General features: G+C 45.0%; 1 protein-coding gene across 5 annotated transcripts in view; it reads left to right on the top strand.

Annotated features, from left to right (window-relative positions):
* Positions 1–4738: 4738 nt before the first annotated feature.
* MTCL1 (microtubule crosslinking factor 1) overlaps positions 4739–15912 on the top strand; it is a 38761-nt gene continuing 27587 nt past the window's right edge. For 2 of the 5 annotated variants that reach the window (XM_078855880.1, XM_078855882.1), the window contains exons 1-3: positions 4740–6285; positions 12900–13133; positions 14618–14776. In XM_078855880.1, the coding sequence (XP_078712006.1) occupies positions 5185–6285; positions 12900–13133; positions 14618–14776 (1494 nt within the window). In that variant the 5' untranslated portion in view covers positions 4740–5184. Of the gene's footprint in view, positions 6286–12899; positions 13134–14617; positions 14777–15912 lie in introns of all 5 variants that reach the window. The other 3 variants (XM_078855879.1, XM_078855881.1, XM_078855883.1) reach the window with 2 other exon arrangements.

Below are 15912 nucleotides of genomic sequence, written 5' to 3' on the forward strand. Positions count from 1 at the left end.
GGAGATTTAATGCGTTAATAATACAGTTAACTCTGGTCTTTAGCACCGGACGACATAAATACACAAACATAAAATAAGATTTTCCAAACATTTTTACCAGAAACAGGTAAACTTTTCAAATCTGCGGCATTTGTTTGGAACTCAAACGTGGCATAACCAAAATTCAATGCACATTTAATTGATCAAAGTTGCCATATTTTAACGACTAAAAACAATCAATGGCTCCAATATAATGAAAACCAATGAGAAACACTGTTGGTCACGAAAGCTTCCGGTCCTTTATGTAAGACTTACCTACCATACACCGTACACATCACTGCATTGCAGTAACACAGTCCACCACCAACTGATATGCGTGCCCATTACGAATTCATCAACTCTCTAACGTTACGAGCAAAGTTGTGCTGAAATGCCCCGTTCCCATTGCACAACCTGCCGACGTACCAGCATCACTGCTACGACGGCCATCCGGATGTTGTCCTTGAAAACGTGCGGTCATGCACGATACGCGCGTATAGAACACGGTTGTAAATTCGCCGCTGGATGAGGGCCTCTCCACGCACTGTCGGAGGAGAGAGTCGATCATTCACTGGCCATACCTCGAAAATGATGATTCAGTGCAGGTTGACGAATGCGCAATGCCTACTACACCCGTTTGATGCATGTTTGTCACCCATCCAAGCGCTGTCTATCTTCCAATGTCTACTGGTGATTCTACTGTTTTAACATTTGATGCACAAATCACACTCTAATTTTATTCTTAAAGATAAGGGTCCGGCGTGTTGGGAAAACAAAGAATGGAATCATTTTCATGACTACAATGGAAAAATCCGAGCCCTTGACTCTGCTCAACCGCAAAACTTTCCCCGCGATGACGCATCACAGCGGCAGCAAATGCAGCAGCAACACACACTGCGGGTATGTTGTGCGCAGGATATGAAAGCCATAACTGCAAGTGAATCAGTGAATAGCTTTACAACCACGTGCTGTTCAGCTAAAGCGAGGTCTGACGTTTCGCTCCACGTGCCGAAAACCACTGTGCGTAACGACACGCCAGAAAGCTCCACAGCACAACTGGGAACACCAACACGAAGCAGTACATTAATAATTCCACTACAAAAATCAGAAAGTAACATTTTAGATGGTGTAACATGTTTTATTTTGGATGGGGCCTTAAGTGTTTACTGGCCACTTTCAAAGGAGACAAATAAGTGACGTTTTGGGAGCAGTGAATGCTCCCACCTATTAACACAACACACAGTTGGGTGCGATATCCGGGCAGACAAAAGCTGTTATCCATACAAACAGCTGCAAGTCAGTCTTTAAAAAGCAAGGCTGGAGATGAGAAGGGTGTGCTCACTCAACTCTTAAAGTTCTCATTCCATCTCTCTCTCTCTCCGGGCAGCTGAGTAAATAGCTCCCATCAGGCTGCAAGTTAACGGGACAGAGAGCGTGAAACGTAAAAAGAAAATGCGTCGATGTTTGCTCGCAACTTTACTTATAAACCCACCAGCGCAGCATTTCGGCACCTTCCATCACTCCATGCGGCAAATTTCCTCAGTTGTTGGGTAGGTTTGAGGAGTGCATGGTGTCAATTGCCTGATTGTGCATTACCACTTAAGAACTGGAATTGGCTCAATGGCTCTGTAACACACTGTGGACGTGTCAACTGTAGCAGTGATCACGAAATACAACGGAACACACTAGTAACTAAGCTACGATCACAATCAGTGTTGGGACAAAAAGGTGCATAATTTATTTGAACTCTGCTTTTCAAAAACTGGAATACACTGCGGGAGTTCAATCTTCCTTTTGTAATCCGATGTCTAATCATTGGCTAATGCTTTAGACGTTATCTTGATGCGGCGTAGCCGACGTATACTCAATTGGCTCTGCTGCACACATCGGCATGCCAGTTTCAATGTGTAGTTGATTCAACACAGGACATTTCACACTTAAGATACGTGTACTATTAAAAAGCGTCGATTGCAATTGTACGCAGCAAGACTGACACGGGATAATAATAATAGGCATTTCTCGATCGTTCTTATGTTGAAAATGTTTCAGCAGCATTCGTGAATGTTATATACCTCGAGGGAATAACACATATATGTTCAATACACATTCCAAAAATGCAGGCCGTGCATGTACAGTACTGTGCAGTATATGTGAATACATTAAAACAAACTCGTAGTGGAATGGTGGAGCAGTGGATAGCGCACTGCACTATGAACACAGCAACAAGAGTTTGATTCCTGGCCACAAGGCTAACATGACTTGCCGCCCCCCTTTCACTAACCCACACTGACTAACGTGGCGAAATATTAGAATATAACAGAATAAAGAAATTATCAAACAATCTCCACGACCAACACGATGTATAGTATGTATTTATGTGTAACTTCATTCGCACCGTACGCAACCGACCGTGCAAGTCGGAGGAGCTGCAATCTATCGGTGGATAGACAAAGGCGATAAAGGCGGTCCAGTTATTTAATTATGTTCTGTTACTCAATAGATACTACGACAAACTTATTAGGTAACCATTCATACGCCAATTTTTTTAACTGGTCAAAAGAAAACATTTTAATTCTCATGAGGTCCCATGGTGTAAAGTGATGTCTCCAACTCTTATTATCCACCATCTCTCTCTGGCATCTCTATGAAGAAGGCCCATTACCTAAAACGTCGCCTATTTTATAGTTTTCTTTTTAAGGCTACAGTGTTGTTTGTCGAAAGGATTGAAGGCTTTTTTGTTATTTGTGCTTGTGCACCACTGTCAGTCCAGCAACAGCAGCATCACCAAATAAGCTGCTACATTAATAAAGAATTAATAACATAAATGAAAATAATTATACTGGACAAACAATCGCTTCGGGACACATCAATAATTCAAGGACCCTCCTTTTTATCAATACATGTCCACGTGTCAAGGAAAAACGATGCCAAGTGTATGCTGTCATCATTACATAAACCTTTTAACACTGATGCTTAAGCCCATTCGGTGTACTGTATTGAAATGAATATAATCAAACGTCAATTACGTTCTATGAAACAAATAATCAGAAATAGCAATACAACGTGGGCTTATGCAACAAAAATAAAACATTCTTACAAATTGATCAATAAAAAGCAAGGACATTCAAATACAGCATAGCATTTAAAAAGTGGACTGTACACGCAAAACAATCAGTTTTGATGTGAAGCTTTCGTGACTGCAGGAATCCATACTCTTTGGTTCTTTCGGTAAAGTCACGTAGGTAGAAATTAAATAATACATCAGCCAGTTCAGCAGTTCCACTGCTGGATTATTTTATTCTGCCTGAGGACGACCGCTTGTGTTGCGATCGAAACGTCGTGATATATTATTTTTTGTTTTATTTTCTTTTTTCTTCCTACGTGACTTTACCGAAAGAACCAAAGAGTACAATAAGTCTTGATATGCTATATGTAAGGTGGCAGTGTTTTGAAATTTGTACCAATCCTTCAGTCAAAAGGCAGTTGAAGTTGATGAAGATGGAGAGCATAGATGTGGGAGTGTAGTGAAGTCCAACATTGGACGCCGCTACACTACGTAGATAACACAATATTCCGAGATCGGGATAACAAATAAATACACGTGCAGCCTGCTTTTTTTGTCAATCCAATGAAGGATGAAGACCTTCTCACGCCTTGAAAACCGTGAGATATTTGACTATACTTCACCACGATGGTCAGTGCGGGTTTGTGCAGGTTGGGGCCAGGTTGGGGATGCAATGGGGTTTCCTGCACTCCACTCTACCGCACACAACGCCCAGGGCACCAGTCTTGTTCGTATGGTACTCACCCATCCGAGCGCTAACCAGGCGCAATCTGCTGAACATCTCGGGATTGGACGGTGATCGGGCGCATTCAGCGTGATTTGGTAACGCGCAAACACATTTATATTCCACGGGATAATAATTACGTGGCCATCATTGTTTTAGAGACCCCCTTTTGGTCGTAACACATAAACGTCTCTCCGACTTAATCCATCGCAGTAATGAATTGCTCTCTGTAGACGAGCGGCAGCATCCGCAGCCCTCCCTGGCGATGGGGGAAAACGGCTCGTGAGTGAATTGGTGCCCAGATTTGTACTGCAATGGCATACATCTTGCCAGAGCAGCCGCCACCACCACCGACCGACTCACCAAAAGCCACCTACCGACCCACCAAAAGCCACCTACCGACCCACCAAAAGCCACCACCACCCACCAAAATCCACTACCACCCACCAAAAGCCACTACCACCCACCAAAAGCCACCACCGACCCACCAAAAGCCACTACCACCCACCAAAAGCCACCTACCGACCCACCAAAAGCCACCACCGACCCACCAAAAGCCACCACCACCCTCCAAAAGCCACCTACCGACCCACCAAAAGCCACTACCACCCACCAAAAGCCACCACCACCCACCAAAAGCCACCTACCAACCCACCAAAAGCCACTACCACCCACCAAAAGTCACCACCACCCACCAAAAGTCACCACCACCCACCAAAAGCCACTACCACCCACCAAAAGTCACCACCACCCACCAAAAGCCACTACCACCCACCAAAAGCCACCACTGACCCACCAAAAGCCACCACCACCCACCAAAAAGCCACCACCACCCACCAAAAGCCACCACCAGAGGCAGCAGCGATAGCAGCAGCAGATTTAATGCTCCATCGCCCACACGCCCACCAGCAGCCCCTCCTGCTCCCCGGGGGGAATTGGCGCTCACGCTGCTGCTGCTGCCGTTGATGCTCGCGCACCGGCTCACGATCAGAAGGCACATTCAGGCTCTGGCTGGCAATCGCGGCGGCGGCAGCAGCATCAGCAGCAGCGATGCGTTGTGACAACGCCCTGCCGACCATCACAGCCTCCATTCAGAATGGAATCGTCGGTCCCAGCGTAGGGTAAGAGATTCGTTCCCCAGTGCGGCGGCTGCTTGCTGGCTGAGTCCACGTATATATTTTTTGTCAATCGTGGATTGCTTATTGTTTTAATTCCGTCGGTGGGCTTAGATTTATGCCGTTGATTTATTTTCTTTTGTGTTCTTCTCGTTGAAAACACATCGATGCTACTGCAACTCGGGGAGGGGTTGCTTATTTAAATATCCTGTGCATATCGAGAGGGCGACAATTCCAACGTTCCGTTGCTCGTACGCCTGACGATGGAGGCTGTAAGCGGCGGATCAGCAGCAGCAGCATCATCATCACCAGCACCGGCATCAGCAGACCCCCCTCGGCCACAGCATCCCGAGCAAAAGCGGTCCAGCAATCGAACACCGTCCCCGGCGCGTCCGAGGGGCGGCCACGCTCGCCTGTCCACGGGCGCAAAGCCCGGGCTGCCCACCAAGCCAGGGGCCAGCAAAGCCGGGCTCTCCCCGGCACGCCTGGCTCGCAGGAGCCCGGCCAAGGAGAAGGCAAAGCACGTGGCGGATACCACCGGCTCCTCCGGCGTCAAACCGGGCGCGGCGGCGTCCTCCTCCTCCTCGACCTCGTCGTCCGTGTCGTCGTGCTCCTCCGGAGGGGCACCGCGCACCACGAAGAGCTTCCTCGTGCGCCTGTCGTCGGCCGAGCTGAAAGCCAAGAAGATCGTCGACTGCAAGGCGGCTGCCGTGGCCGTGGCCGCGGCGAGGTTGAGGAGGAAGGTTGTCACGGCGGCGAATTGCGACGCGGCGGCGGCGGTGGTGGCGGTGGCATCAGCTGCGCACGGCGGAACGCGGACTCCGCGCACGGACAGCGGCTCCGACCTCTCGGACTGCGTCTCGGAGCCCCTCTCGGTCTCGGACGAGCAAGGCGGAGGCTGCGGCGGCGGTGGCAGCGAATCGAACGTCTCGGACAGACATCTGGACGAGCTACGCGAGAGCGCAGAGGACTGCGAGCAGGAGGAGGAGGAGGGGGCCACGGACGGTGCGCACGCCGCTGCCGCTGCTGCTGCTGCCTACGATGACGACGACGACGACGACAACAACGAGACAGCGACATCTGCTGCGGCAGATGCCGGTGCGGCTGGTAAAGCAGACGTGGCAGACTGGAGCGACAGCGGCATGGAGGCAGAGTCGGCGGACTCCCCGTCCGAGCTGAGGTCGTCTCTGCGCGCCGACGAGGACGCGTCCGGCGAGGCGGCCGAGTCTTGCTCGTCGGCGACGGACGCGCGGTCCAGCAGGCACGGCGAGATGTGCGGCTTGGAGGAGGAGGAGTTCGGCTTCTTGGACCAGGAGATCTTCCGCGAGATGGAAGAGCTACGCTCCGAAAACACCTATCTCAAGGTGGGTGCCGTGCCGGCGTTCTGCGATTTTACCGATAATATTTTTTTTTTTAAACAAACCGCACGTGTTGGCTACGTACGGTGCGAAAGAAATTCAGCATACTCTATGGGAACCTCATTTGCCAGTAAAAATATGATAATTGGTTTTTTTACCCTTCTATCTGGCAACAAAACTGACACCTTTTTACAAGGAGTCATGTTTACATAGACCGCAATACCTGCAGTCATAATACAAACAAAAGACATAACTCTTCAAGGAGAGTGCACATTATCAGAGTTATGTCTTTTGTTTGTATTATGACTGCAGGTATTGCGGTCTATGCAAACATGACTCCTTGTAAAAAGGTGTCAGTTTTGTTGCCAGATAGAAGGGTAAAAAACCAATTATCAAGTTCAGCATACGTGCATAAATCTTGGCTTTCTTGCTGGCTTTTTGGGTCAACCCTTCACGGGAGGGGATGGATGGTGGTGATCGTGAAGCGTGGGGCATGTGATGACATCCGTTTTGTCATTCCACTGCTGGATGAGAGCCTCCATGTGCCGTGTTGGACGTGGGGTTATTTAATTGACACTGTACGTTGGTGAAATCAATGCAGTTATCGGCTAGACCCAGTCGATCCTCTCCCCTCCCTGGTCCCCCTTCGTATTGAGGGCCCGAATTCGATTTTTTATTTTTCGGATTATCTAGTTAAGAGCGCAAGACTTGACGAGCTTTCTAGCCGTACGAGAACATCACGAGAATTGACATCACTCATTCACGATCGTCTGTATTAATTCTATCATCTCGACACTCCTTCCAATCGCATGTTATATTCACTACATACCTATAACATACGTAATTATATACTGCATTGTCATGTTGCTGTTTAGCATAATGCTCCTGCGCAAACATGTGCGTTTAAAATTGCGCAAATGTACCCTCGAAATATATGCACACTTGGGCGCATACATACATACACGGGGTAACCTTTACTGCTAATTACAAACGACCCAGCAATCTGCGCAGTTGTCTCGTCCGGATTACTGGGTCACATGTGTGGATGCTGGTGGAGATTTGAATCGAGAAACGTTGCCAAAAATAAGATCAGTAATTCGCAATCATGAATTTAAAAAAAATACCCTAAAACCATGCAATTAATTACCCAGCGGGTACTATGAGCGTTACGGCCGTTGTGTATAGCGCGTCTTTGAACGTTTCAGATTGTGTAACCGAGATATACATTGACGTGTCTACGTGACCTATTTTACAAAATGTATATTTGATAATGGTGCTCTACTTATTTCTGACACACAATAGATGTTGTCAAGGATTTTGCCTTCTGGGATTTACTGCAATACATTACGCCACTGTGCACAGAATGACCTAAATTTGAACACAAATATATTCGCATGGTTTAATTTCTTCCAAGGTCACGTGGTTTAAACACATTTAATGCATCTGTACTGTAAATAGATTTTATTTTTTTATTGCTGACCGACACAGTGATGAAATGCGTCCTGAATGTGTAGTGGAAAAAATTCCACCCTGCAGCCATCATCAAATCCGTTATCAAAACTAGGTCACACCATGGCTGAAAAACAGGCACTTGAATTGATTGACGGCTTTACAGTACGTGACTTGCCGTTAAGTGGGGATTATAATATCATGTTGTGTGCATCGTCCTAAACTGTTAAATGCCAAAGGCCCACATATTTCTACGTGTTATAATGTTGCAAAATGATTGTTAATTTAATCAATCGTCTACTCGACAAAGAGGATTTTTTTTATTGGTCAGTTCAAAGGGTCAACCATCCATAATGACACTTGGCTGGCAAACCATAGTGACGCAAGCCCAGTTCGGCATCCATCTTCGCGTGACTGTGTTGGTGAGCAAGGTTGTTCTTCAGGATTTAGCATAGGGCTTATCAAGCCAATTGGACTTTGTGCTTGCAAGCCCTCACTTTTGCCAAACTCTCTTAGCCAATATAATTAGCATTGCCCACTTAAGAGTCAAGCGGACAGGAGTGTCTTTAAGAACGTAAGAATGAGTACCACTTTAAAGCTTCAATAACGGACCTTGCTATTGCATTGTCTAATATTCCTGTTATGCTCACACTGTACGCAAGGCTCATGCATTAGAGTTCCCTGTTAGCCACAAAAGCAAAATACTTTACGCTTTATTAAATCTATTGTGCTCCATTGCAAAGCACTGTAGTTCCCAAAAAAACAAAGGGATTTGTATTTTTTTTACTTCAGCAAGTGTATGGGTTTTCCTCATTGTTTAGTTTGCAGTGATGTGCTCAGTAGTTGACATCAATGTCTCCTGTCTGTCACATCTGGCAAGATGAAAGCATTCGTCTAACAGGCCTAGCCGCTGAAGGTCAAAACTGGTCGACACTTTGTTATGGAATTCGTATCTGTGATGTTGCACAACTAGATTGAGATGCTTACTAAAGTTGAATGCACGGAACTTTGTAACTTCATTATAAAAAAAATGAATGAGAAGATAAATCGGAGAACAAAACAAAAATTGGATGTTGGAAAGAAAATATAGCATGGAAGCAGCAAAGGGCAAGTTAATATTTGGCAATTCACATTTGGTAACCATTAGGAAGAGAGATGGAACCATAACACGTGATAAGATACAAAATAAAAACATGAGTGGGTGAATTGTATGCAGACTTTTAACAAAAACTCCATCATCATATATTGCAGGAATCAAACTGCTTTCAGATGAAGAGATTGTAGTTCCACTGTCACTCAGTGTTTTTTAAATGGAAAGCTTCTGGACCAGATGGTGTAACTGTAGAAATCAAAGATGCAGGACCAGTTGTTGGAAGAACATTTGTGAACCTATTTACAACATGTGTGCATATAAATGAAATGCCCCCATCATGGAATGACGCCTAAATCATTATTCTATTCAATACAGGTAATACATAAAACTGACTTGAAAAATTACAGAGGCAGAGCACAGATATTAAAGATTCACAAAGATCATTGGAAAACGGAATAATGGAATATATAGATGACAACCAACCACACGAGCAAACTTGGCTTAGGAAAGACAAATTAATATCGGTTATCATGATGCCTTAACCTTTGTAGACTATGAACATACATATTACTCAGTTCAAATGGATCAATAATCCAAGCTCAAACCAGGCCTAAATAAAATAAAAACAATACAATCTATTTACAGAAATAGATACAAAGTAATAAAAACATATTAGTGGGGGAGTCTGAGACAGTTAGACACACGTTCATCAAGGTTATTCACAGCAACATTCAAATATGCTTTTAAAAAGTGGAAATGAGAAACAAATGAATACACATAAATGGAGACAATATTACCAATCGCAGATATGCTGATGCAAGAGTCACTACAGTACATCATCAAAATTGAAATTAACTACAGGAAATGGTAGAACTTGATGGAGACGGCTGCAAAGTGGGGCTTAAATATAAGCAAAAAAATGTCTCGTAAAATAAGTTCACTAAACAATTGAAGACATCTGGTGGAGGGACACAACTGGAAAACACATCATAATATACATACCTATGGGAGTTATTGAAGGTGGATTGGGGTGAAAATTATTAAATAACGAATTGGAAGAGAGCAGGTTGGAGTGCTTTTGGAACTACTGCAAGTAACGAAAAGCAACATACCAACGATGCCTAAAAAATTACGTTTTAATCAATGTGAACTAACTGCTGTGACGTACTGATCGGAAATATGGACATTGACAAAGAAAAGGTAAAAACAAAGTTGAAAAGTGCAACAACAAACATGACAAGAAGATGCAAATTTGGAACATGAATTAGGGAAATTAGAGACACGAAAAGTAAGTGGCCTTGAGCAGGACATGCCACTAACAGGAATGATAGCCAATGGTCGAGGCTCACAAGGAAATGTGACAGAGTAAGGAAGCAACACACCTAAGATAATGGCCACTGCGAATTTGTAACGATGAAAACAGCACCCGTGCAGGTGCTGGATGTATTGTTTTGTTGCAGGACCGTAATAAATGTTTGATGGAGATGGGAAAGCCTTCTTTGGGCAGTGTAATGATCATGGCTGATGATGAGTGTTATTTTTAAATCCTTTATATTAAGTTCGCTTGCTTGCGTGCTTGTGTGCTTGCTTGCTTACGACCGTGCAAATCTTTCGGTCGTTTTTTAACCCACTTCCCGTGATCCAATCGAGCTGACATTTTCCACACAGACTCGTGCGTGACAATTAATTTTCGTGAAATTTTTTTCCCAAAATTTAACACTGTTTAGGGAAAAATAAATAAATATTTAATTACCAATTGCTTAATGCTGGCAGACAATCATCTGACCCATAGGTGGGAGCCATCTCAAGCCAGAGGACGAGAGGACTCTAGCCACCACGCATATAAAGGATTTAGTGTGAAAAACTTTGTTTTTACCTGTTAATTTTTTTTTAAAATCTAGCTACATTCTGTTATTTTAACGGATCAGTGTGATTTTGGTCAAATTAAATCTCACGGGACAATAGCTGCACACGGCTTAAATAAATGTAAATGTAGTCCAAGATGGACTTCACTCACTTTTATTGTTCCTTTGCAAAGCTGCAGGTCTTTGTAAAAGTTCAAACCCACAGTGTAAAGAAGTCCATGAGTTTTTTTTCTGTGTACCTGAAATGACATCATACACCTCAAATAGCATGTTTCCAAATGTGCAATTGTTTTTATTAAAGCTACTGGCCTTGGCTTGTTGACTTCCTCTCGGCAACTGGTTTGGGAATTCACAAAATAATGTCGCATAAGATAGATCCTTACTTCTGCTCCATTTTCATGGCCAGCCAGCTTCTTATTCACTGCTAGCCCCTGGTATAAATAACTGCCTTTTTATTCACACACACACATCTCATTTTGAAACACACGAGAGAATTGTCTTCTTATTCAAGCTGCAATGCTTATTCAAACAAAGCCAGATTTTTATTACTTCCAGAGCCTTATTGCAGCTAGTTATTTATCAGGCCTTCTTTTTAATCTGCTTTCCTAAATACTGCATGATATTAACTATGTATTAGAGTTTCGTTGTCTATAATCGGTGTATTTGTGGATAAAACTCAATTACAAAAACATGATTTATACATGGGCATGTATGAATACGGATTGCACCAATGAGATTCTAACTAATGTTAGATTTATATGAATGGGTTCGATTGTATACGCAATCAGCGCACACAATCTGCACACGCAATTACAAAGCTCAGCATCACCAATGCCATGTTGGACTCGCTCAGCGTATTATTACAAACAGCTGGAAATATCAGCAAGATTGCGAAAAAAAATACACAGGTCAACAGAAGTAACTTGCACATGATGCGTACCAGAGGTGGGACAAAGTCATTGTTATGCAAGTCCAAGTCGAGTCGCAAGTCATCAAATTCATGACTCGAGTCTGACTCGAGTCCAAGTCACATGACTCGAGTCCACATCAGTCATAGGTGGGACAAAGTCATTGTTATGCAAGTCCAAGTCGAGTCGCAAGTCATCAAATTCATGACTCGAGTCTGACTCGAGTCCAAGTCACATGACTCGAGTCCACATCTCATAGGTGGGACAAAGTCATTGTTATGCAAGTCCAAGTCGAGTCGCAAGTCATCAAATTCATGACTCGAGTCTGACTCGAGTCCAAGTCACATGACTCGAGTCCACATCTCATAGGTGGGACAAAGTCATTGTTATGCAAGTCCAAGTCGAGTCGCAAGTCATCAAATTCATGACTCGAGTCTGACTCGAGTCCAAGTCACATGACTCGAGTCCACACCTCTGGTGCGTACACATAACATACAACGCGAATGTATTGTTAAGCACAGCAACACTCGTTGAAGTAGGAATCCATCTGATGAAAGATGTTGTGTGGCAGACGCAGCACCTCAAAGCATGCCATTCTTCGGAGGGGCTGCTAAGTTAACGGTCGCATTGGCATGTGGATATTTAGGATCCCGTGACACTCTCTACAATAGAAAGCAATTGTTTGCTAATGTCGTGGCCAAAATGACCTTCAACATAGCCTGTGCTTTTCCCACATGATGTTGTAATATAGTTGTGATGTGCATGTAGGTCAGCATAAAACGAACACACATCAGATATATGTGCATTTGTTATTATTATTTTATATCTGAATACAACAATTTCAGTAACGCACAGTTAACCAATTGTGCTCTCTTTGGAGTCATTCCCTTCCAGACAAGAATTGGTGTCTGAGAAACCATTATTTCACGAGAGACCATTAACAAGCGACTGACACTCACGACAACAAAGCTCCTCTCACGTCTTCTCAAAGAACATTACAATTACACGTTCTCAGCAATCACATCAAGCAAACTTGTCGACACTTTGACCTGCCACATGGCTCTCTAATAACCATTCTCTTCATATCGGAAGTGGGGGAGGTGGCGGGTGAGGGGGTGGAATCATCGTCTTGGTTCTTTCGGTAAAGTCACGTGACTTTACCGAAAGAACCAAGAAGATGAATCCCTGCAGTCACGAAAGCTTTAAATCGAAAAAAGGGGTGGAATCATTTAATCGTGCGACAATCATGCGCAGACAAATACCTTCGCACTGACAGCGTCCAACATACTCTCGTGACCACCACAGGACGAGCTGGAGGAGCTGAGAACGGAGATGGAGGAGATGCGGGACAGCTACCTGGAGGAGGACGCGCAGCACGTGCAGGACCTCCGGCGTGAGCTCGACCGCGCGCACAAGTCCTGCCGCATCCTGCAGTACCGCCTGCGCAAGGCCGAACGCCGCAGCTTGAGGGCCCTAGCCGCCGCACACTCGGGCCACTCGGACGGGGAGCTCATCCGGGCATTTGAGCAAGACCTCAAGGTGAGGCGGCACCGTCCGGGGCACCGGCAAAATAAAGTCCGCGGTGAGATGTTTGCCAAAAGACGCTTTTAATGTACACCTTTTTTTAAAGGTGAGTTTGAAGGATCACATAATTATCACAGGCAAGTCAGTCTTTGACCTCGAACCCGGCTCAAGGACATTTCCCCAGGTCTCATACTTGACCCTGGCCTGGGGAGTGTGGCTTCAGTCCGATGCCTTGGCCTTATCGCACTGATTTTGACACTGGCCTCAGCCGAGAGCAGCGTTCTTCATTGCAAGGCCCACGAGCCACTGGCGGCCCCTGGTGGCCTTTAGTGCGGTCCCTGACGTGCGGCCACCAAAAATACACAAATGTGAAAACACCCCAGCGTCCTGTGAAACCCAATGGTTTCATATGTGTGCTGGCCCTCACACTGATGTCTGATCGGCCAAAGTGGCTCCCCCTCTGAACACTGGCCTAGATGATCTGGCTCTTGACTGGCGTTCACACTGGCGTCGACCAAAGGACCCTAGGGCTTGTGGCTCTGTGTTTTCAGCCCGGCCCTTAGCCTCCTGTATCCTGAATTCAAGACTGAATCATTATTATGTGTTTTATAACATATGCTTACAGGGTTACAAGGTGGCATGTAATACAGTGCAGAGAGTAGGTTTTTGGTCTGGGAGCTCTATGGAGGACCCGCTAGGGGGAGCTCTAGATAGCACCTCTAGTGGTTATTTGGCCTTTTATTTTCATGCTGGTCAGACGTCTTGGAAGAGGTGGAAGTACCCTCACTTTACCCCACCACGTGATCTACCAATTGACTATGGGTGTACAAATTTATGCTGCTGGGTAGACAGAGGTGGGGGGGATTTAAACATATTGCACCATTGTTTCAACTGTTATGCCGGGAGCTCAACTGGTGACCTCTGCATTTCAAGTCCAGTGTACGTCAATATGAGAGGCGCTTTATAAAATGGAGGTTGTTATTATTGTATTATTATAGCAGCATCTCCAATAAATCGTTATTGCTCTCTTAGCACATTCTGCTGGCTCAGTAGATCTGAAAGTTGAGAATTCAAACCCTGGTTGGGGTTCACTCAGCCAATCATCTCCTTTCGGGTCAATACTCAAAGTATCCATTTGTGGGGAAGTCAACAGTGATTGCCCCAAGGCTTGACTTTCCCCACCATAGAAATGTGGAATTTCCACCACTGGCTTAGGACTCATATTCTTAGGTTTTTTCCGTAAAGTCACGTAGGTAAAACATTAAAATTAATAAAAGTAAAATAAAATAAAAATCACGATGTTTCGGAGGCAACACAAGCTTCCGTCTTCAGGTGGAACCGTCACAGCCACGACAGCTGTAAATGGGAGATGAGCACGACATCAACGATCAAATGAGCAGGAAAATAACTTTTGTAATTTTGCTTTAATCGCAGTAAAAACTTTTTCTCTCTGTTATAATCCACGAGTCATTGTCCCCCCCCCCCCCGCGCGGATACAGGTTGCGAAGGACGTCTCGGTGAGGCTTCATCGTGAGCTGGAGAGCGTGGAGGACCGGCGTGTGCGGGCAGAAGATGAAAACGATACCCTGCGTGCCAAGCTCATTCAGCTGGAGGTCGCTAAACAAGCGCTGCAGAACGAGATGGACAAGCTGAAGGAGGTGAGTGACCCGGGCCCTCCTCGACCATGACCTCGACCGCCACTGTCAACCACACAAGCACCTCGGCATCGCCTACTACATGATTGAACATTTTAAAATCATTATCAATACTATTATTATCTTTGGGTTTAAGTTGCGCGTCAGTGCTGATGTGTTGTGCGTCAGTGCTGATGTGTTGTGCGGTCGTGCTGTATGTTGTGCGTTTTAGAGTACAACATATATTTTCGTGATGCCTAAAAATGAAATGGTGCCCCATTGGCATTTGAGGACATTCTCGAGTCTCTAAACAATTGTGTTTACAAAAATAAACTCTCGTATTATCAGCATTCAGTGTAATAATACATTTGCTGCCCTTTGTCAATCCAGTTCCCTATGAAAGCCTCCCCACACATGTTGATTTTAGGTGTAATTTGACCATACTTCACCAGTCCAAGTTGGTGAAGGTGGGGGGGGGGGAGGACCGGGTCTCATTCTGACATCACTCGGCACTGACGACAGTCGCGACTGAAAATTGAAAACAGGTCACCGGGGTTCGTAGCATAATGCATGAAAACACAAATAATAAACATTAATCGGCGGTGCGTGAGGCTCAGTATGGCGTTCAGGATTTTACAGCAAGGCTATAATTTATTCGCGAAAGCCATTTTGTTTTTCAGAAAGAGAATGTGGAACTTTTTCCTACGATGACTGATTTTTTTTTCTGGCAAACACTATTTCCAATTATATACCCATTGTACTAAGCATGTACGACGGAACACAATAGTGGGTTTCGTCTACTTGTTATATTTCCAGAATTGTGAACTGGGTAAGGCAGGCTGGCAAATCGTGACTGGAATTTCCCAAATTTCCATGCACTGGTACTCACTAGGCATTAATCTTCGGGAGCACTGGACGGCTTAATTTGCCATAGCATGCTGCGTGGACACAGTTATAAGACTCTCTATCACAGAAACAATCTCATGCTCTTTAGGTTTGACGAGCCGATTTGAAGGCGAGTCGTGAACGGTGAGCAGTGCACCGGTCTATTAACAATCTCTCTAAATATAAACATGACACAAGCTCTGAGATGATTTTAGTCGGCTAACGGTAATATCTGACTGACTAGAATAATGAGATGGTGTGTGGCTGTACCCGTG

This window comes from Lampetra fluviatilis, chromosome 4 (genome assembly GCF_964198595.1).
Source record: "Lampetra fluviatilis chromosome 4, kcLamFluv1.1, whole genome shotgun sequence".
Lineage (NCBI taxonomy): Eukaryota > Metazoa > Chordata > Hyperoartia > Petromyzontiformes > Petromyzontidae > Lampetra > Lampetra fluviatilis.